Genomic DNA, 22738 nt, shown 5'->3' on the forward strand with positions numbered 1-22738 from the left:
GGGTCCGGACAAATTTTTGCATGGACGAATTTTGTACCTGGACCGCCTGTTTACATGGATCCGTGCAAATTTTGTTACAGATTGCAGTGGTGTTTACACGGAACCGTGCAAATTTTAGACCAGTCACGGCATTTGAATGGCTTTTTTACGTCTCTGTTGTGATTGGTTATCGCTAATGTTTTAAGCCAATCATGTTACAGCTAATGCAGCACGCGGCAAATCAAACATGGCGGCAGAAGCGACAGACAAGAACTTTACGTGCATGGTCTGATGAAGAAATTAATTTGTTGCTTAATGTAGTTATAGACTACAAAGCAAGAAAAGCAGGGGAAGGAGTTGATTGGGAAACGGTCAAGAGCAAGTACGAAGACGTAACCGAAATGTTTTTGGAAAAGTACCCTCGTAACGACAAGGAGAAATTCCCCCGACGTACCGCCGCTCGTCTTCTCATATCTGTGAACTGCTTTCTGGGTTTATTTTGCCTCAAATTTTTAAAACAAAATGTAACAAAATAGGGGCATAATGCACCAAAATGTTTCATTGAGTTATTTTTTCAAAAATAGCTCTTTAGTCGTCGTGTCCTTGTAATCAGTGGGTCAATGAAGTATGTGTGTTTGTCACACCAATCAGATTTCAGGTACTATCAGAACCAATCAAATTGCAGTTTATAAAGGCGAAGTAATCTGACGAAATTATGTGTCGGAGCGTGTCGCAGTTCGTTTTCGTTGAAAGATTTCAGCTCGAAGATTTTATAATTGGTGAGTTGTGAATTATTATAGTACTTTTCGTTCAATGTCTATATGGAATCGTGGCTTTTTCGAGAAAAACAAGGGTATCGTGTTACGTTCGTTTTTAAAAAACAGAGGTCTCATGTTACAAAAGTGAGAAAAACAACAATATCATGTTTCAGTGTTTGGCAAATAGCCAAAAGTATTCCGTAACAAACAGAAGTAACACGTTACGGTTGCAACAAAGCTAGCAACAAAATGGCTGCGATCACATCTAGACTACTAACTATAGTTAGGACGGCGTTAACTATAGTTAGCTATATTTTTAATGTGACCGCTTCTCTGTTCGCCCCAACTATAGTTAGAAAATTTACGCCTCGCTGATCCAAAACAATACACACTAACTATAGTTATTCCCAAGCAAGGTTCATGAGTTAGTCTTAAGTTTACAAACGAAAAGCCAATCAGAATGCGACAATTCTTTTCGCACGTGCGAGATGAACATAAATATGCAAAACAAAGCGTCAAGGGAAGGAAAACAAGAAAAACAACATGCCAAGAAATTACATATCATCAATGTTAGCAAAAATAAAGCTTGAATTCTTCGGTTTCTAGCATCCTTACTTCATTTTATTTTCTTCAACGCCGAAATGCCGTGCAAAAATAGAAAAAAATAGAGGAACAACTGGACACAAATAAACAACAAGGGCTGTCATGAACTAATTTAAATACCAAATTATTCACAACCTAATCAGAACTAACTATAGTTAACTGCATTGGTGTGACCGCAAAGACGACAGAAAGCACTAACTATAGTTAGGTATGACGTCACGTAACTTGAGACTAACTATAGTTAAACTTTAGTTACGTCGTAGATGTGACCGCAGCCCATAACCGCTTAAACAGAATAAGAACGTGCCATTTTGTGACATTTTGATAATTGAATTAGTTTTTGTTTTTCAATTAAATGATGAAAATTTACATATTGAGTAAAACAGTTCTGATGTATCAAAATGCACGTAAAAGTTATTTTGTTTGCAAGCAAATTTTGTGCAAAAAGTGACTTCGTGGGCCGCCATACACAAATAGCTCAACCCATGGCATAAACCATCCCAACAGGACAATCACCCAGTTTCACCCCAAGCCACCCCATAAATTGAAAAAATAACTCCTGCACGCTTAGCGTGCCTATGTTTTTTGCTAAGCAACCAGGCAAAATATAACTAGATTCCAGGCCTTAACCGCGCTATCCGTGCAAAAAGTTGCACGGTTCGGGTTTTTACACGAGTCCGTACGAAATATGGAACCGTGCCGGTCAAAGATTTGACCTGCTTTTTTCAGGTCCCAAACTTGCACATTAGCCGTTCAAAAATTCGTCCAGTTCCGCCGGTCCCGTGTAAACGCAAGGTGGAACCGCGCAAGTTTTTGTCCGTGCAAAAATTTGTCCGGACCCGTGTAAACGGGGCCTAAAAAATACGAGAATCTTGTTTGTCAGCAAAGTAAGTCGTGGCTTCCTGGAGTCCTTTGAAGTTTTAATAACAATGACAAACTTTTTTGAACCATGTTCAGTTTAACAGTACTAATATAGACTACGAGCAGCTCCCTTCTTCGTCAGTCGAAGAGTGCATGGAAAAACGCGAGTGAAAAATGGCCGCATGAAACCTTTTTATTTGCGCGTCAATCCCCGAGATTTCGCGTTGCCATTTTTCCACTCGCCCGTTTATCTGTTTCCCGCTTGACGGACCAAGATAAAAGACAGACTTCTGATAGACTAGTACCAGTAGGTCCACATTTACAAGTGGTTATGGCAAAGTTAAACTAAAAGAGATGTATATGCAGTTTGTTTTCTTCCATTTGGATCCCATGTTCCCTGAAACCCCTGAAAGAGCCTTAGTGCTCACTAATGTACATTACTGGATTTATTCATTATCAACAGTAACAAAACGGTTTAATATATAATATTCTAACATAACAAAAGTTAAACTACTTCAAAGTGATCTTAACCTAACGGTTCATGTTAAAAAGTTAAGAAATTAAAAGCAAGGTCTCACAAACTTACAACTTTACAGAATGATCTAATTAAGCCAGATAAATCATTCGCTGCAAGCCACTGATAAAATAAATGGATACAAGAAGTCATAATTATATACAACTGTAAACATGAACTCTCACTTGTGGCGATATATATATAACTGGAACGTTAAGGTCCTTAAACCTGACCATGCATTTACGCCAGCACGGTTTTAGATAACTGAACAATGTAACTTTGTTTTTAACGCAACTGTACAAATACAACTCTATTAGGAGCACGTGTACTTAACGTCTTACTATTGAATACAGAAATTGATTCAAGATCCATGTAATTTCCCTTCGTTTTAGCATTTACCTATAATCAGCACCCCGTATTGTCACCTATATTTGTTGGAACCTAATTGGCGTAAACTGAAGATTCAATTTTCGTGGCACCTACGATATTACAGAAATCTACTATTGATAGGAACAAAATTTCACAAACATTTTCCAGATCTTAGGATTGGCGTGACTGCAGGTTGTTAGGCTAAATTTTAAAATATAATTCAAAAGAGCCATTGCAAAACAAAACTTAAAAGAAGTAGACATGCTTATTTGCTACAAAGCTCAACGATATAATACGCAGTTGTATGATTCAGAGAAAGCGAGCGTGAACACGGATAACATGTTAACTGACAATACCGTTAATAAATGGGTTTAACCCGGTTTAAAATTTTGCGTCACTTTTTTTGTGGACTTATTTTCGCGAATCCATAATTGCGCGATTTTATGGAAATTGAGAAAATCGTGAAAACAGGCAACAATAAGACACCCTTCTACCGCTTCCAAGTTATAATAAACGTTATCAGTTAGCAATTTCATTTCTTTCAAAATATTTCAAAGTCCATTTTGTATCAAACCACCCAAATAGCGTTGTCTTATTAAAGAACATTTCAATACATAGTTCATGAGTCATTTTTGCATTTTAACTTCAATATGAACCTTGGTCATTACAATTAGAACCATCCAACTAATCATCTTTTCGCATACCATGTTTGTACATATGATACAGTATTCCACAAACGTTGTGACAAAATTCACCACACATCCAACAGGTGTATTTCTCCCTGTCTTCCAAGGATAGCTTCTTGCATCTGTGTCTCTTTAAACCCCTGTCATCTTTGAAGCCTTTACTGCATTGGCTGCACTTGTGGGGCAAATCACTATGATATAATCTGTTATGATATGACAGACCTTCCTTGCGAGTGAAACATTTGTCACATTGAGTGCATTTAAAGGGTTTTTCACCACTGTGAATTCTCAAATGACGACGCAAATCTCCTGCCCAATTAAAGCACTTGTCATATTTAGTACATTTGTAGGCTCTTTCACCACTGTGAATCTTTAGGTGATGACGCAAACCCTCGGACTGTTTAAAGCACTTGTCGCACTGATTACATTTGTAGGATCTCTCATCATTGTGAATTTTGAGGTGACTTTTTAAGTGTCCTGCCCATTTAAAACACTTATCACATTGATTACATTTGTACAGCTTTTCACCACTGTGGGTTTTCAGGTGACAATGCAAACCCTGTGACTGTTTAAAGCATTTGCCGCACTGAGTACATTTGTAGGGTCTCTCATCACTGTGAAGTTTGAGGTGTGTTTTCAAATTTCCTGCCCGATTGAAACACTTGTCACACTGACTGCATTTAAATGGTTTTTCACCACTGTGAATCATCAGATGTCTCCTTAAGTTGGACTGGTGATTAAAACATTTCTTACAAATATTGCACTTCACTGCCTTCTCTTTATTCCTCCTCGCCATATTCACACCTGTTCTTGAAAAATTACAAAGTATCATCAGTAAGATAAAGTAGCAGTTTAAAGATTAAAATCACTAATATTGTTTGCCACTGCTTTCTTCTCACAACAGATATGGACACCATTTACAATAATTAACAGCTGTTTTCCATGCACAACAGATAAGAATGTTTTTCTTTTAAGATTCCACTAAGAAAACTGGATTTAGCTTCAAAAAGAAACATTGAATCTCTGCATAAAAATGGCAGTACAGAGCTAAGCCGTGGTGTTGTTTCAGAAAATATTCACAACCCATGTATGAACCCCACCTCGTTTAAATTCCACTTAAGGTTTATACTTCCATTATTTTAAATATTGTGGCTTTTAACAGGCCCTCCCCTCCCTTAATGAATTTCCAATGACTTCCCTAGGGGAGAGTATGAATATTTCCTGGATTTACACATTTATGGAAGAGGCAGCGTGGCCAAGTGGTTTAGGGCGCTGGTGTTCCTATCCCGAGGTCTGGGGTTCAAGCCCTCCATCCTGCCACTAGCAGTATTTGTTCCTGATAGTCCCGAGTTCAAATATATAGTCAACTGGTTTGCCTCTTGCCAGTTTGGATTTTAAACTATGTTATGTTTGTTTAACATATTTGTTTCCTCTATTTCAGTGTGATGCATAGAAACTATCTTGAAGCAAAGTGCATAACCACTATGAACAACATTTACATTTTTTGCACAATGATAGTAATAAAAATTTCATTATTTAAACATAATTAGTGTCAACTTTTCTAGCACAAGTGGACTAACTGGGGCACTAAAAAAAATTCTAGTAAACATAATATACTAAAACAATCTATAAAAAACTAGAAATACACATTGTCATAAATCAATCCTATTAGCAATTCTAACAGATTTTACCATAATTTCACAAGCATTTCATGGATAAATAAACAATTATCTCCACTTGGATCAAAAATATGAGGCACATTTACCTGATCGAAAAATTTTACACAGAATCAAATTCATGAAATACTTGGCTTTGACTTAGGTTTGCAGTAACAACAGTTTATGTCTGATATGAAATGAGTATATGAAATTCATATATTTGTACTGCGCATATATATTTTAAGCAAATGAAAGATCATCCCAGTAATGTACTCAACTTAAGCAGTTGAGAAAAGCAAGCCTGAAAAATTTCAGGCTGCACTAGTATCGCAGTTTATGTCTGAGTTAAAATATCTGTGCAAAATTATGTATACAACAAATGGAAGTTGCAACATTTTTTATTCTTTAAATATCTCAGCCAAGCTGCCAAACATCACAGTATATAATTTTTTTAGCATAAATTTCAAAACCCTGCCGCTTTGTTTAAAAATTTTAGATTTACATTTAATTTAGCAATAAATTTGGGACAAAAAGTGTATGCATGAAACAAGACTGAAAAAATGTAAAAACTGTCAGGGACATTGCTGTATTTAAGGTTCAGATAATATATCCTATTTTGGATGCAGTTCTATTTAAGAAATAGAAAACATGTTCCGTGTTTCTATCGAGTTATAGAAACACGAGTGAAAGTTTGGGAGAACGAGAAATGCTGTGGGAACACGAGTCGATAGACGAGTGTTTCCACAGCTTTTTCGAGTTCTCCCAAACTTTCACGAGTGTTTCTATAACTCGATAGAAACACGGAAAACATGTTTTTTATTTCTTTTAGAAAACAGCACAAAGAAAATAACGCACATCAAAGTAATGTTTAGCGCTTTATTTAACATCAAAACGTAGATTCCCTTCACCTCGCGGTTTTACGTCATGAACATAATCAACCAATCACAGTAAGGGAGTCACTGAACAGAAATAAATCAACTGTTTAACATTTGCTTCAAGGCTAAAATTCACCGTTTTTTGGCCAAACAAACAAAGAAAACAGGCCCCAAAGTTAACGTAATTATGAGAAATAACTAAGCCGATGGTTTAACTGAAGTCAAGCACTGGAAGGAGTCAAGAATTGTGGTTTTATTTCGCTTCATCGACCTAACCAAATGGTTTGACGACCGACGCTGCCGATCGAGCGACTCGAACCTTGGAGGTGAAAGTGCATTATTTTTCTGTTAAAAGAAGTTTGACTCGGCATTCGGGACGAATATTTTGTCCTGTTGAGGAGCTGTGAATAGTTCTGAAGTGCTGCAAAGCCTAGAATGGAGTGAAGTTGCGCCAATTCATATACTTCTTTGAAAGGTCAGCCGCTTCGATAATTTCTTTCACAGACTATTTTTGAATGTGTAGCGGGCTCTGTAAACATCTTACCTGCTTGTTTTCAAGTGTGCAAATATTTGTTTAGTCTTAACCTGGTTTTTGTCAGCTGTGACATTAAAATTTGGCACAATTCTTAGTTGTTATTTTTGCATTGCCTATTTCAGCGCTGTGACTAATGACTGCCGTGTCTACGGCAACTGTCTGTGTCTCCATCGAGTTATAGAAACACAATTTTTAACCAATCAGCGTACGTATTTACTTTGTGCTATTTTCTAAAAATGCTTATAGATATCAGGGCTCGAGACTAACGGTAGCCAACTAGCCTAGTAGAAATGTAGTTTTGGCTACTAGATTTTGGGCTTTCACTAGCCAAAATGGCTAAGGGACATTTCAGGCAGTACGTTTTGTGAAAATTAAGAAACCAGAAATTGAAATCGACTCTGAGAGAAACAGAACTAACAAGTACACTGTTGACATATATCAAAGAATATGGACAAGCTAATGTTGCCGAAAAGCGAACAAACAAAAACTTTTTTAGGACTTCCCGTGACAAAAGCGACAAATGAAGGAAACTGTTTCTGCTAATTATTAGCCGGCCTGGGAAATCGAGCATAATGTAGGTTGTAACGTTAATGTGATTGGGTAAGGTTGCATGAACAATGAGGATGAGAGGCGCGTACGTGAACGCTTTTAAAAAAGCTTTCATGCACACATGTAAGATGCGGTTCTGATGGATAGCTGAGATTATTCTGCGGTGGGTGGGAGCAAAAAAGCGAGGAAAAGACCCAATAAAGACAGCAAAGTGCCTCCGCCAAAATGCAAGTTTTTGCCTTCGTGGAAGACAGGCTTTCCATGGATTGCGTATCGAGATGGCGCGATATTCTATTTTGTCCGATTTGTCATAAGCTTTTGTCTCTGGTTGCTTGGTAAAAAAAAAACTGAAAAAAAAGAAAAACTGAAAACCATGCTCGAAAGTTATGGCTAGTAGAAAAATGGTTTTGGCTAGTGAAATCAAAGCTATCAATAGCCACTAGGCTAGCTAGCAAAAAAGTTAGTCTCGAGCCCTGGATATGGAAACATTTTTAGCCACAAATAGTATTGAATACTTCACTTTTTCCTTTTAAAATCAAAGAAGAAATTAAACCTTCACATTAGCAGCCTTGTGTGCATTTGTTACTCTTGTTGCAAGTTTTGTGCTCTTGGATAAACATTTTTCATGCCATATTACAATTGTATTTCAAGGTCTACAAGAGCAGCTGAATGCCTCTACCTAACGGCTCAAGCATCCACAAGCATTTTTTATTAGTAGAAACTCAATTGTGTTCAATAAGAAATCTGATTGGTTCTCCCACTGTTTTCTTTCGCTAGATAGAACATGATTGTGCGTGTTGCTCTTAATATGGACATTTTTTCTTGATTCTAAACTTAAAAGTTCATATAATTATATGTTTTGGACTACAATTCTTTAGAGTTTCTACTAAAACAGTAAGACTACTCACCCTTGTTTTCTATAAGGGAAAGGCAACTCGGCTGTGTTTCGTTGACTATTTAAACAATAGAGTGTTTCTGTCAAGAAACTATCGGCTGATAGTTGCCTCGTGGAAATTTGATGTTCATAAAACAAATATTAGCCCAAGAAACGAATATGCCAGTTTTAAGAACATCAAATTTCCAAGGGGCAACTATCAGACCAATAGTTCCGAGACAGAAACACTATCGTTTTTTATTGTTCACCACTAAATTTTCTTCCGTGCGCCCATTCAAAAACGAGCATTGTGAATTATTTTAATTTACTTTTCAGGATAAAACACCCAATTGAAAGCCGACAAGAAACAAGAAAGACAAGAAACCCACTAAATGCATTGAATTTAGTTGTTTTTTTTTGTCTGCAGGCACGCTTGTTTACAAAAAATTTCACGGGCGGGCACTATCCATCCGGGCATTTTTCTTCGGACAGGCACTATGGGCATAGTTACCTCTACTAACTGTGCTATGGGATGTTAGTGCCCTCAGCGGATGAACACTATTGCGCCACTACCGCGTTTAACCAATCAGAATTGGAGAAAATTTAGTGGTGAACTATAATTGCTCATAGAAAACTCGGGCTTGTTGTCTAATTGTTAAAGAGAACAAGGAAAACCATCTCTTAGTTGGTAAATGGATAATCTCATGTATGTTATAGTGAAATATTTGTACTTGAGTAACAAATTCTAGAAAAAAAAAATAAAAAAAAAAAATAAACTTTATTAACGTGTCAAAACTGTAGTAGCTGAGGGGAAAAGTCCCCTCTACTAATTGTGGACACCAGAAGATTACAATGTTCCAGTTGTCTCCTTCCAGCGGATGGCCAACTTTTGGTGAAAAGTTAGTATTAGCTCACTATATGCTACTCGTGAAGAATTTCGATCCATATCCTTAATCCCGTAGTCCCATCATGTTTTCAAGTATATTTTTCAAGATGGCGGGAGTTAGTAAGTCGAAGGAAAACTGTTCGCTACGAAAACGAGAATCACACCCAATACTTAAGACGAAAAAGGCATATTGTCAACCAAACATTTACTTGGCGTGTCATGAGGACATTAACAAAAGGTCTAGTTGCATAAAACAACTATCAAATCTCAGCAAATCTTGGAACACAGCACATTACAGCCAACTGAACTTTAAACGGTTCTTGTGTACTGTGATCATCAATATTTATAAGTATTATGAGTTTGATTACGTACCTTATTAAGTCCTTTGCGTAAAAATGCAGGCGACGATAGCGGACAAATCAACAAAATCAACACGCGTACGAAACCACCAACATCGAACCAAAACGAAACCACTGCAAGTCAAACTGATCACGTGATTACCTTGCCGGGGTAGGGAGCGTTAACAAAGCAAAGAGAATCTCGTTTCATTCTATTTCTTGCTATTCCTAGTTTCCTACCCTTGAGGAAGTTTTTAACTGCTCTGTACTTTCTATTAATTTAAAATAATGCACACAAAACAGAATCAATCCGTTAATTTTTATCGACCAAGCAGCTTTTTTACTTCGAAACTTGAGGCCCTATACACCTAGTAACATTGACTAACACACTGGGACATCACTGAAAATAAACTTTTTAAACTATTTTGCAGGAAAATCTTCAGTTTTAACTTGAAGACGAACTGTCTTCTTTCTGCTAAATTTTTCCCCGAGAATTCACTGTGCAATGGACTCTCTTTCTTCTTTCACCGTAACCGGATTTATCTGATGGTCCGAGGTTCAGTCTCCTCTCCCCAGGTAACCTCGGACTTTCTGAAAAATCAGGTTATTTTCACGTGACTGATTAATACAGGAATGATCAAAGATTACACTGGTTTTCCAACACTCTGTTTTGTTACTTAAATTTTCTCTTTATAAAACCACTCAATTCAATTTACAGTCAATGTAAAAATTTTAATAACGACCCTCATTCTCATGATCACTAGCCATGATGTCCGGTCAAAAATGACAAAGTTCTCATTAACTAAAGAACATACACACATGTACTGTTGGTCAGCCTTTTATTAAGGTGACAGCTCTATTAGAACAGTCTATAAATTTAACAAACGTTTCTTTTTGGTTAAAAAAACGAACACTATAAAATTATGTGATTTTTACATAAATACCGACGCTTGGGTCTAACCCAATAGTCCTAAAAAACTGTAACATTACTTGTTTTTTTCTCCACACGTGGAAAGGCAGTGAAACAGTTATTAGAAGATGGATAATAAAGAAGCCTTGGGCAAACAAAATTATGCTGATGAACATTTAAACGGCACGCAATGCGTGCATACATTAGGCGGATGATGACGGAATGGTGTCAGTCACGAGAAATGAGAACTGAATTGGGTTTTAGAAAAATGTTGAGTGTGTAATAAAATTGAGCATAATTTGGACAGAAAATTTCAAATTGTAGAAAAACCCTGCATTCTGTTTTGAAACTCTATTGAGCCAGGTTAAGCATTTACTGTTCAGTATCACGATACTAGTATAGACTACGAGCTTCCCCTTCTCTTTGTCCGATGAGAGTGACGCGAAAAAAACACACGAATGAAAAATGGTCGCGCGAAACCCTTTTTATTTGCGCGTCTATCTCCGAAAATACGCGCGGCCTTTTTTCCAGTCGCGCGTTTATCCCCTTCTTGCTCGACGAACTAAGATAAAAGACAGGCTGCTTGTAGTCTTGTACCAGTAGGTCCACATTAGCAAGAGCTTCCAGCAAACTGAAAAAAATATTTGTTTATAAAGTTTGTTTTTCCGTTTGTTCCCCATGTTCCCAAAAAGTTAATGCCCATGTTCCTTTGTTCCCTGAAACCCCTGGGGAGCCTCAGTTCTCACTAATGTATATAAGTGGATTTATTCATTCACCAACAGTAACAAAACGGTTCAATATATAATTTTCTAACATAACAATAGTTAAACTATTTCAAATGATATTAACGTAACGGTTTAAGTTAACAAAAGAAGAAATTCAAAATCATGGTCTCACAGATTTACAAAGTTTCAGAGTGAGTCTAAGCAAGATAAACAATTCGTTAAAAGTCACTAATACAATGTAACAATAGTAGAAATTCAAAACTGTAATCTCACACATTTACAACTTTTCAGTGATAAACAATTCGTTGAAAATCACTGATAAAGTGAATGGATACAAAAAGTCATATTCATAAACAATTGTAAACAAGAACTCTCACTTCTGGGGATTATTTTATTGGAATTTAACGTCCTTAAACCTGATTTGGCATTTACGTCAGCAAGGTTTTAAACAAAACAATCTAACTCTATAATCTAACGCAACTTTACAAACACAACTCTTTATTTGGGGCACTAAACGCCTAAATCCTGAATACAGAAATTGATTCAAGATCCATCAGTGTAGTTTCCCTTTGTTTAAGCATTTACCTGCAATCAGCATACATTATCCTTACATGTTCTTGTGAAAACTCAATTTGGCTTAAATTGAAGAGTCAAATTTTGCGAGACCTACTATTTTACAGAAATCTCCTATTGAAAAAAGGAAATAAACCTACATTTTACATAGGATTCAAACGAACTATAGCAAAACAAAACCTAAAAGAGGTAGATATGTTGCCTAGTTCCTAGGCCTAAATTTTCGTCACGGTCAACTCGTTTCAGGTCACGTGGTCCAAGTCGGCCGTTCGCCCCAGAAACGTCTATGAAACGAGTACAGTAGTGACGTCAGTAATACTGTGAAGTCCTGGGAAAAAGCCGTACAGGAACTATGCAAGTAGACCATTCTCGTCTCCATAGCGCTTTCGTTTCTTTTAGCCGGCTGGGCCTTGGCACGGGAAAACGAAGGGCTCTGGGGACACAGGATTTCCAGTCCTAGATTCTAGAACTTCCGGTCTTCCTGAATGCAGTCATGACGTTTCAAAAGAATGTATGAGGGAGTCGTTACGTTTTCGACTTCCGTTTAGGAATTCTTTGTTCAAAACAGCCAATCAAAAATATTCGGATTAATGCACTGAAAATCCTATTTCCCCAGAGCTCTTCGTAAAGGGCTGTGGGGACGAGAATGGCAAGTAGACATGTTCGTTTACTACAAAGCTCAACGTTAAACTACACATACAGAACAAGATAGCGTGAGCACGGATAACGATGTACACTAACGTGACTGTTAATAAATTGGTTTTAAAGTGGAGTGTAAACTTTTGCGTCACTTACTTTCGTAAACTTTTTAACAGGCCTTTACAGGCCGGTTTTCTTCAAATTGTGAAAATCGCGAGATTGGTAACAATAAGGTACTCTTCTACCGCTTCCAAGCATAGTTAATTGCGGAAAATAGTTATGAAGCCCGGCAAAGTTCTTTGTTATATGTTTTTGTTCGCTATTTTATCAGTGGGTTAAAAGTACACAAAACCTGACAAAATATAAAAGGAGGTTACGCGTGTTCGTGCAACAACCAATAAAAACACTACAATTCAAAAACTTGTACAGAGTGTTTGAGCGTAAAACAAAACATATACACTGTCATGGGCCCTTTAACATAAATCTTGGCCTCTTTGTTTGCTCCTTTGATGTTTTCTGGGCTTCTTGACCATTTTCCTCTATTACCTATGTTTCAAGTTTAAAAAAGGTAATCAGATAGCAAATTCGTTTCTTCAAAATTAATTCAAAGTTCTATTCTTATCAAAATCTCGCTAAATAGGGTTGTCTTACCTCCTTAAAGGCAGAATTCAAAAATGAGACATTGTATTTTACCCAATATAAACTTGGTTACTACAATTAGAACCACCTAACTAATATCTTTTCGCATACCATGTTTGTACATGTGGTACAGTATTCCACAAACGTTGTGACAAAATTCACCACACATCCAACAGGTGTATTTCTCCCTGTCTTCCAAAGATATCTTCTTGCATCTGTGTCTCTTTAAACCACTGTCATCTTTGAAGCCTTTACTGCATTGGCTGCACTTGTGGGGCAAATCACTATGAAAGGATCTGTTATGACGTAACAGATTTGAACGGTCGGCGAAACATTTGTCACAGTGAGTGCATTTGAAGGGTTTCTCACCACTGTGAGTTCTCAAGTGACGATGTAAATCTCCTGCCTGTGTGAAGCATTTGCCACATTGAGTACATTTGTGGGGTTTTTCACCACTGTGAATCTTTATGTGTTGACGCAAACCTTGTGACTGTTTAAAGCACTTGCCACACAGAGTACATCTGTAGGCTTTTTCACTACCGTGAATCTTAAGGTGTCGATGCAAATCTTGTGAATGTTTAAAGGACTTCTCACACTGACTACATTTGTAGGGTCTTTCATCTCTGTGAATTTTGAGGTGTCTTTTCAAAGTGTCTGCCCGATTGAGACACTTGTCACATTGAGCGCATTTAAACGGTTTTTTACCGCTATGAATCCTCAGATGTCTCCTTAAAGTTGACTGATCATAAAAACATTTTTTACAAACATTGCACTTTAATGCCTTGTCTTTATCCCTCCTCGCCATATTCACACCTGTTCTTGACTCCTGGCAACCCTTTCAAAATTAGAAAGCAATATTCTGTTAGTAAAAGTAGCAGTTCAAAATATAAAGGATTTATTCAAGTGCTTAATTTATACTGTAAGGATTACACTAGAAGTCAAAGAAACATGTTTGTTTGGTGTTTGAACAAAATATTGGCTGGTACAAAGTCTACATCACAAGCAAAGGACATTGTGCAAACCAGACAAACAAGCTTGACATGTCTCCTAGCCCTAAATTCTATAATCAGAACCTGTTTTTGACTGTGTAGGGCTAGATGACTATATTTAGCTACTTTGTACATTAGTAGCATGGTGACATATGCTTTGTGTTCTCTAAAATGTGACCTGTGTTTTATACAGGCCACAAAAATATCAGCAATTGTACATGTTACCATAATGGTTTTTATAAAAGGGGGACAACTTCAACGGCTTAATCAAAAAAATTAAAAAAAATGAAGGCCCACTTTCACTCTGCATGCTTTCCTATGTGTGTTACTTAGTTGGTGAAGGGTCAGTAAATAGACTGTAGTATTTTAAAGGGCAACTCTCGGGAAATTTACCCCAATTTTTTATTTTTTTCTATAAGTTGTTTATAGCAACAGGAAACTTTTGCAGGTAATTTTTTAAAGATATCGGCCAAAATGAATTTACTACGAATTTTCTTTTACGCCAATTTGGCGGCCATTTTGAAAACGTTCGGATTTTGGTACGTCACGTGATGCTACGTCACAGGTGTGGAAAGCCAGATTTGCTTTTGCTTCCGATAAGAGGAAAACACGCCAAGCTTCTCTTCATAAATGAGAATCACAAGGAGAGAAAGACCCTATGCTGTTCAATGATGTCCAAGATAAAAAAAGGTAGTGCTTCAGTGCTTAAATATGAAAGGAAATAAACTGAAATAGACTAAATCTTGTGTTTGTGAAACGAAACAAATCCGTCAGATTGATCAGCCTTCTGAGGTCAGGAAATTTTCATAGATTTATACTACAATGCATCCTCCCCTGCACCATATCATGACAAAGATTCCTTTCGTCTGGAGTAGATAATAAATTGAAAAGGGTTTGCGACTTGCGAGTGCTGACTCGCGTAATTTGTCAAGAATCTTTGCATTTGTAAGCAGGAATAGCGTCTATGGTCGTCTATATGGGTCTATATGGGCGAAATCCACGCGTTCGGAAAAAGACAAATATATTTCGGTTCTAATGTTGAGAAATTTGCAGCCACTCCAAGATTTCTCCTGCTGTTAATTGACAAAAATTAATAGAAAGCAATTCTCCCCAGCAAATGAAGTCTTTTAAAAGTTACAGCCTTCGAAAGGCGTGTATGATTGCGTGCAGGTCAGTATTGCGCAATACAAAGCCATACAAATTCACTACCCCGCGCGCTAGCAGAGGCGCTCTCGCAGGGTATAAAATCATGCGGAGAAATGGGGAATTTAAAGCAAATATAAAACAATATCCGAAGTAATTAAACAGAAGGAGATTTTGTTGCGTGTAGTATTTATTCTGTGATTGCTTTTGAGAAGCTATTGTTGTAAATAAAAGCAACTTGTGGTGTAGTACAAAAGCATGTCACGCTTTCCCTTTTCTCTCCCTAGCCTGACCACGAAACAGTTTCGTGTGTGCAGATGTTAGTTTACGACATAACTTTAGAAAAACATGCCAAGGCTGTAAGACATGTACAGTGTAGAGCAGTTACAGCAAAACGATCATCTCAAATGCAAAAAATGAATAACAAGAAGCTCTTAGAGCTTAAAACTGCGCTGGTCACGTGACCACTCTAGGGGAGCCATGTGGGTAGGGGACAAAAAATGCGCCCCCCTCCCACCCGTTATCCCCTTTACCTGCGTCAAACAATGTTGCGACTGACGAACGAAATGGTAATAAAACACCTTGTGTGACATTTCATGGTTGAATAGTTCCATCCGCAATTAAATATTTTTCTTATATGCTAATGCTGGCCAAATTTAATTCCCAAAATCCTGATCCGTGAAATCAAAAAAATCGCTTATCGGGACGCCGCGATTTTTCGGGCGAAAGTTTACAACAACTGCCCCTGGGTCTGGAAGATCAATTCATAAGTACGTCTGGCTTCACGCCAGGAACGTAAGTATCCGTGAGAATTTCGACAGTATTCCTCATTTGCAAAAAAATAAAAACTGGCCCAATGACTATGTTTCACAGTTTCTATACTGTTAGTATTATTTTTGAACCTCTTTAACAGTTCAAAATTTTGCCCCTCTTTCGGTTTTCGTGTTACAATAGGCGGTTGTAAAAATTCAGCATCTGACAAACTTTGAGTGACATTTCATGGTTGACTTGTTCCAGCCGCGATTAAGAATTTTTCTTGTATGCAAATTCTGGCCGAATTCCCACGTGCGGACGATGAAGCCGTTTTTAGCACAAACGCTCCAAAATCGAATATATAACACTAAACATTCTTTGTAAAGACAAAAAATAAGTCAGAATTCTTTTTCCATTTTATATAAAGACCAAAGGATTTGCAAAGAGTTGAAAGCTAGCTGATATAAATAGCTTTCAAAAATTACGTGACTCGAGGTCTAGCCGATCGAAAGGGAAACTTGTTATGTCAGCACATTCTTTTACACCAACGTAATGGTATTTTTTCACAGATTCTGGCCCGCTGAATTATATTTCTCTTTGTAAGCGTGGAAATTCAGTATTTTCCATGAACCAAACGCTTCAAAATCGAATAGTTCACACTAAACATTCTTTGTAAAGACAAAAAAGAGAAAAAGTTTCCATTTGTTACTGATTTGTATCTTCTAAACATCGCGTGACTTCAAGCTTGGAGGTCTGGGTCTGGTCACCGACAAAACGAAAAATAACAAGAAGCTCTTAGAGCTTAAAACTGCGCTGGTCACGTGACCACCCTAGGGGTAGCTATGCGGGGAGCATAAAAAATGCACCCCCACCCCCTTATATCCCCTTTATCTGCGTCAAACAATAGTGCAACTGACAAGCATAATGATAAGAAAACACCTTGTGGGGCATTTCATGGTTGACTAGTTCCATCCGCAATTAAATAGTTTTCTTATATGCTAATGCTGGCCAAATCTAATTCCCACGATCCTGATCCGTGAAACCAAAAAATCGCTTATCGGGACGACGGGATTTTTCGGGCGAAAGTTTACAACAACTGCCCCTGGGTCTCCTCCGAGGATGAACTTTACAATTGATAAGTACGTCTGGCTTCACGCCAGGAACGTAAGTATCCGTGAGAATTTCGACAGTATTCCCCATTTGCATAAAACTGAAAACTGGCCCAATGACAATGTTTCGCAGTTTCTATACTGTTCGTATTATTTTTGAACATCTTTCACAGTTCAAAATTTTGCCCCTCTTTCGGTTTTCGTATTACAATAGGCGGTTTTAAAAATGCAGCGACTGACAAACTTTGTGTGACATTTCATGGTTGACTTGTTCCAGCCGTGATTAAATAATTCTCTTATATGCAAATTCTGGCCGAATTCCCACGCGCGGACTCTGAGGCTGTTTTTAGCACAGAGGGTATTTCCCTACCATACCGAATTACGTAAGCGGTATAAGTCAGGACATGTTTGTGAAGGGAATTTTTCTTCATATCCTTAAAATCCTTTCAATGACGCAGGCAAAAACAAATAGATTACTCTTAAAAGAGAAATACTTTGCAATAAATTTGTTTAGTAAAGACCAAAGGATTTGCAAAGATTTTAAAGTAGCTGATAATACCTTAAAAACATTACGTGACTCGAGGTCTAGACGATCGAAACTGAAACTTGTCATGTCAGCACATTCTTTTCCACCATCGTAATGGTATTTATTCATAGATTCTGGCCCGCTAAATTATATTTCTCTTTGAAAGCGTGGAAATTTAGTATTTTCCATGGACTAAACGCTTCAAAATGGAATAGTTCACAATAAACATACTTTAAAAAGACGAAAAAAGAGGAACTTTTTTCATTTGTTACTGATTTATAGCTTCCAAACATTACGTGACTTCAAGCTCGACCGAGTGGAGGTCTGGGACAGGTCACCGACAAAACTAAAAAAAACAAGAGCTCTTAGAGCTTACAACTGCGCTGGTCTCGTGAGCACTTTAGGGGAGCCATGTGGGGGGAACAAAAAATGCATCCCCCCTCCCCTTATCCCCTTTACCAGTAGCCTGCGAATACAGCCGCCTCTCATTCGCGTCCCGCAACGAAGAGCGAAACGCGAAGAGAGACGTCTGCGATTAACGGGCAGAAATTCCATACTGATGACGTTAACCACTAATTAGATTTCCGCACACCACACGCATTTGGTCTTGCATAATTATATTTTTGTTTTCAGCCGCTCATTACTTGCTTGATCACAAACACTTTCAAGGCAGTCAAAGACACATTTACGGGTCACTTACACCAGACAACTTCATCGTGAAAATTGGGAATCCCTATACGAGTTGCACATTAGTAAGATTTGGGAAAATAGGCTGTGAAATCAATAGATGACATTGTTTTGGAACATGAGCGCAACTCTGGGAGGTGTTGGGCCGTAAATACCGATACTGCAACGATCATAACAATTATTCTGAGTTAGTTTCTGCTTTCCCTGCTGTTCGTCAATTTAATATCATCGATTGTGTTTTTCTGTAGCATTTATTCTTTGGTTGTGGATGGTTCGGGTCGTTCAGGCTATTCGTATTTCACATTTTTGTTGCTTGCCTTTATGTCAACAATAAAAGTTAGGTGTCAAAATTGATCTATTTTTAACGGCCGCAGTGGCGCGTCCTTTCTGTACATCTTTGAGGTCGTTCATCTGGTTATAAAGCAGTTTCTTTTTGTTTCCCAATTACATATGAATTATAGAAATTATAGAAATTCTAAGGTATAGCTTCAGTGTAGTTTCACGATCCTTCCCCCGGTCAACTTTTAGTCCGCAATAACATCCGGTTTTTTACCGTTCGTGTAATGAAGTGTTATATTTCGCATACATTATGTAAATTAACTAGCTGACCAATCAGCGCTCCTGTCCGGATTCTGGACAGATTTACGTCATCAGTATGGAATTTCTGCCCGTAAATCGCAGACGTCTCTCTTCGCGTTTTGCTCTTCGTTGCGGGACGCGAATGAGAGGCGGCTGTATTCGCAGGCTACTTTACCAGCGTCGAACAATGTTGCGACTGACAAACAAGATGGTAAGAAAACACCTTGCGTGACATTTCATGGTTGACTAGTTCCATCCGAAATTAAACATTTTTCTTATATGCTAATGGTGGCCAAATTTAATTCCCACGATCCTGATCCGTGAAACAAAAAAATCTTTTAAATCAGCATCCAGTGTTGTCTTGAATTACCGTTTAAAGATTGAATAACCAGCTCCGAAAATGGAATATTGGAGCAGATAATTAAATCAAATTTAAGAAGAACACTAGACCTGTGTTTTGCTTAATGGGAATTCCCCGGGGAATTAATTTACCAATGACGTAACCCTTGCAAGTCAGGGCATGTTTGTCTCAGTGATTTTCCATCAGATTTCAGAAATCCTATAGATGACACAGCTCCAAAAATAAATAACGCTAAAAAGTCGAACATTTCACACTTAACATGCTAAGTTTAGACCAGAGGATTTGTTTAGTTTCCGTTTGTAGCAGATTTAAACCTTTCAGAGCATTGAGTGATTCTTGCCGATCAGTGCCTTGTGAAAGTAAAAATTTGTTAACACCAGCACATTCCAGGGCACAAACGTAATGTAAATAAATGTAAATTCTTGCCCGCTAAAGCGTATTTATTTAAAGCGTGAAATTTTAGTATTTTCTTCGATTCAAAGGCTTCAAAATACTTCACACTGAATTTGTAAGTAAAGATTAATGGATTGGCAAAGATTTGAAAGGTAGAAGATAATAGCTTTGAAAAATTATGTGACTCGAGGTCTAGCCGATCGAAAGTGAAACTTGTCATGTCAGCACATTCTTTTACACCAACGTAATGGTATTTATTCACAGATTCTGGCCCGCTGAAATATATTTTTCTTTCGACGCATGAAAATTTAGAATTTACTTTGAATAAAATGCTTCAAAATCGAATATTTCACACTAAACATTCTTTGTAAAGACACAAAATAAGAAAATGTTTCCATTTGTTACTGATTTGTAGCTTCTAAACATCGCGTGTCATGAGCCTGACCGAGTGGAGGTTTGGTGCAGGTCACCGACAAAACGAAAAATAACAAGAGCTCTTAGAGCTTACAACTGCGCTGGTCTCGTGAGCACTTTAGGGGAGCCATGTGCCCCCCCCCCCCCTATCCCCGTTACCTGCGGTGAACAATGTTGCGACTGACAAACAAGATGGTAAGAAAACACCTTGCGTGACATTTCATGGTTGACTAGTTCCATCCGAAATTAAACATTTTTCTTATATGCTAATGGTGGCCAAATTTAATTCCCACGATCCTGATCCGCGAAACAAAAAAATCTTTTAAATCAGCATCCAGTGTTGTCTTGAATTACCGTTTAAAGATTGAATAACCAGCTTCGAAAATGGAATATTGGAGCAAATAATTAAATCAAGTTTGAGAAGAACACTAGACTTGTGTTTTGCTGAATGGGAATTCTTCGGGGAATTAATTTACCAATGACGTAACCCTTGCAAGTCAGGGCATGTTTGTCTCAGTGGTCTTCCTTTAGATTTCAGAAATCCGTAGATGACACAGCTCCAAAAATACGTAAAGCTAAAAAGTCGAACATTTTACACTTAACATGCTAGGTTAGTTTCCATTTGTAGCAGTTAAGCTTTCAGAGCATTGCGTGATTCTTGCCGATCGGTGCCTTGTGAAAGTAGAAATTTGCTAACGCCAGCACATTCCAGGGCCCGGTTGCATAAAAATACTTAAGATAACGGGCAACTTTCTGCAACAGCTCTCTGCGTTCCGGTGAATGTTTTCAAAGCGTTTTGGTTTTTTCCAGTGCTCTTTAGTACATTTCTCATGATTTAACCTTATAAGCACGGGAGAAAACCCCTCAGAGCACAGGGAAAGGCTGCAGAAAATCTCACGTAATCTTAAGTATTTTTATGCAACCGGGCCCAGGACACAGACGTAATGTAAATAAATGTAAATTCTTGCCCGCTAAAGCATCAAATTTTAGTATTTTCTTTGATTCAAACGCTTCAAAATACTTCACAGTCTTTAAGTAAAGACCAACGGATTCGCAAAGATTTCAAAGGAGGCTGGATAGCTTTGAAAAATTACGTGACTCGAGCCGATCGAAAGTGAAACTTGTCATGTCAGCACATTCTTTGACACCAACGTAATGGCATTTATTTACAGATTCTGGCCCACTGAATTATATTTCTCTTTGAAAACTGACCCAATGACAATGTTTTGTAGTTTCTATACTGTTAGTATTATTTTTGCCCCTATTTTGGTTTTCGTATTACAATAGGCGGTTGTAAAAATGCAGCGACTGACAAACTTTGTGTGACATTTCATGGTTGACTTGTTCCAGCCGCGATTAATAATTTTTCATATATGCAAATTCTGGCCGAATTCCCACGCGCGGACGCTGAAGCTGTTTTTAGCACAGAGGGTAATTCCCCTAGCATACCGAATGACGTAAGCGGTACAGGGCATGTTTGTGAAGGGAATTTTTCTTCATATCTCTAAAATCCTTCAATGACACAGCCAAAAAATAGATTACGCAATAAATTTGTTTAGTAAAGACCAAAGGATTCGCAAAGATTTGAAAGGTAGCTTATAATAGCTTTAAAACATTACGTGACTCGAGGTCTAGCCGATCGAAAGTGAAACTTGTCATGTCAGCACATTCTTTGACACCAACGTAATGGCATTTATTTACAGATTCTGGCCCACTGAATTATATTTCTCTTTGAAAGCGTGGAAATTTAGTATTTTCCATGAGTCAAATGCTTTAAAGTCGAACATTTCACACAAAACATTCTTTGTAAAGACAAAAATAAGAAAAAAATTTCCATTTGTTACTGATTTGTAGCCTCTAAACATCGTGTGACTTCACGCTCGACCGAGTGGAGGTCTGGGTCTGGTCACCGACAAAACGAAAAAAAACAAGAGCTCATAGAGCTTACAACTGCGCTGGTCTCGTGAGCACTTTAGGGGAGCCATGTGGGGGGAACAAAAAATGCACCCCCCCCCTTACCCTCTTTACCTGCGTCGAACAATGTTGCGACTGACAAACAAGATGGTAGGAAAACACCTTGCGTGACATTTCATGGTTGACTAGTTCCATCCGAAATTAAATATTTTTCTTATATGCTAATGCTGGCCAAATTTAATAGCCGTTATGCATGTTTAAGTCAGACGTGCTTGTTTTACCACCAAGCCCCGCTTTCGAAATGAAAACTTGCAAATTTTATCACGAATGAATTCCCTAAGCAGCAAGTATAAAAGGAATACCCACGTGAAAACTGCATGAAGATGGCAGAACTTTAAGAATAATTCGTGTAAACGAGGCTTGGTGGTGAATTTTGAGCATATGACGTTATCACGCATTAGGCCTATTCCCACGATCCTGATCCGTGAAACAAAAAAATCTTTTAAATCAGCATCCAGTGTTGTCTTGAATTACCGTTTAAAGATTGAATAACCAGCTCCGAAAATGGAATATTGGAGCAAATAATTAAATCAAATTTGAGAAAAACACTAGACCTGTGTTTTGCTGAATGGGAATTCCCCGGAGAATTAATTTAGCAATGACGTAACCCTTGCAAGTCAGGGCATGTTTGTCTCAGTGGTTTTCCATCAGATTTCAGAAATCCTCTAGATGACACAGCTCCAAAAATAAATAACTCTAAAACGTCGAACGGTTCACACTTAACATGCTAAGTTTAGACCAGAGGATTTGTTTGTGGCAGATTTAAACCTTTCAGAGCATTGCGTGATTCTTGCCGATCAGTGCCTTGTGAAAGTAAAAATTTGCTAACGCCAGCACAT

General features: G+C 37.8%; 3 protein-coding genes across 3 annotated transcripts in view; all 3 read right to left on the minus strand.

Moving 5' to 3' along the window:
- The window catches only part of LOC144663763 (uncharacterized), a 190850-nt gene that overhangs the window by 105141 nt on the left and 62971 nt on the right, over nucleotides 1–22738 (minus strand). The window lies entirely within an intron of this gene.
- Nucleotides 3654–4571, minus strand: LOC144664081 (uncharacterized). The gene has a single exon (XM_078525211.1). The coding sequence runs from the start codon at nucleotides 4564–4566 to the stop codon at nucleotides 3769–3771; it is 798 nt and encodes a 265-aa protein (XP_078381337.1). The 5' UTR covers nucleotides 4567–4571; the 3' UTR covers nucleotides 3654–3768.
- On the minus strand, nucleotides 12969–13776 carry LOC144664267 (uncharacterized). The gene has a single exon (XM_078525372.1). It carries the CDS (start codon nucleotides 13774–13776, stop codon nucleotides 13060–13062), a length of 717 nt encoding a protein of 238 aa, XP_078381498.1. The 3' UTR covers nucleotides 12969–13059.

Source organism: Oculina patagonica, chromosome 8, assembly GCF_052425735.1.
Source record: "Oculina patagonica isolate OP01 chromosome 8, crgOcupat, whole genome shotgun sequence".
NCBI classification, from domain to species: Eukaryota; Metazoa; Cnidaria; class Anthozoa; order Scleractinia; family Oculinidae; genus Oculina; species Oculina patagonica.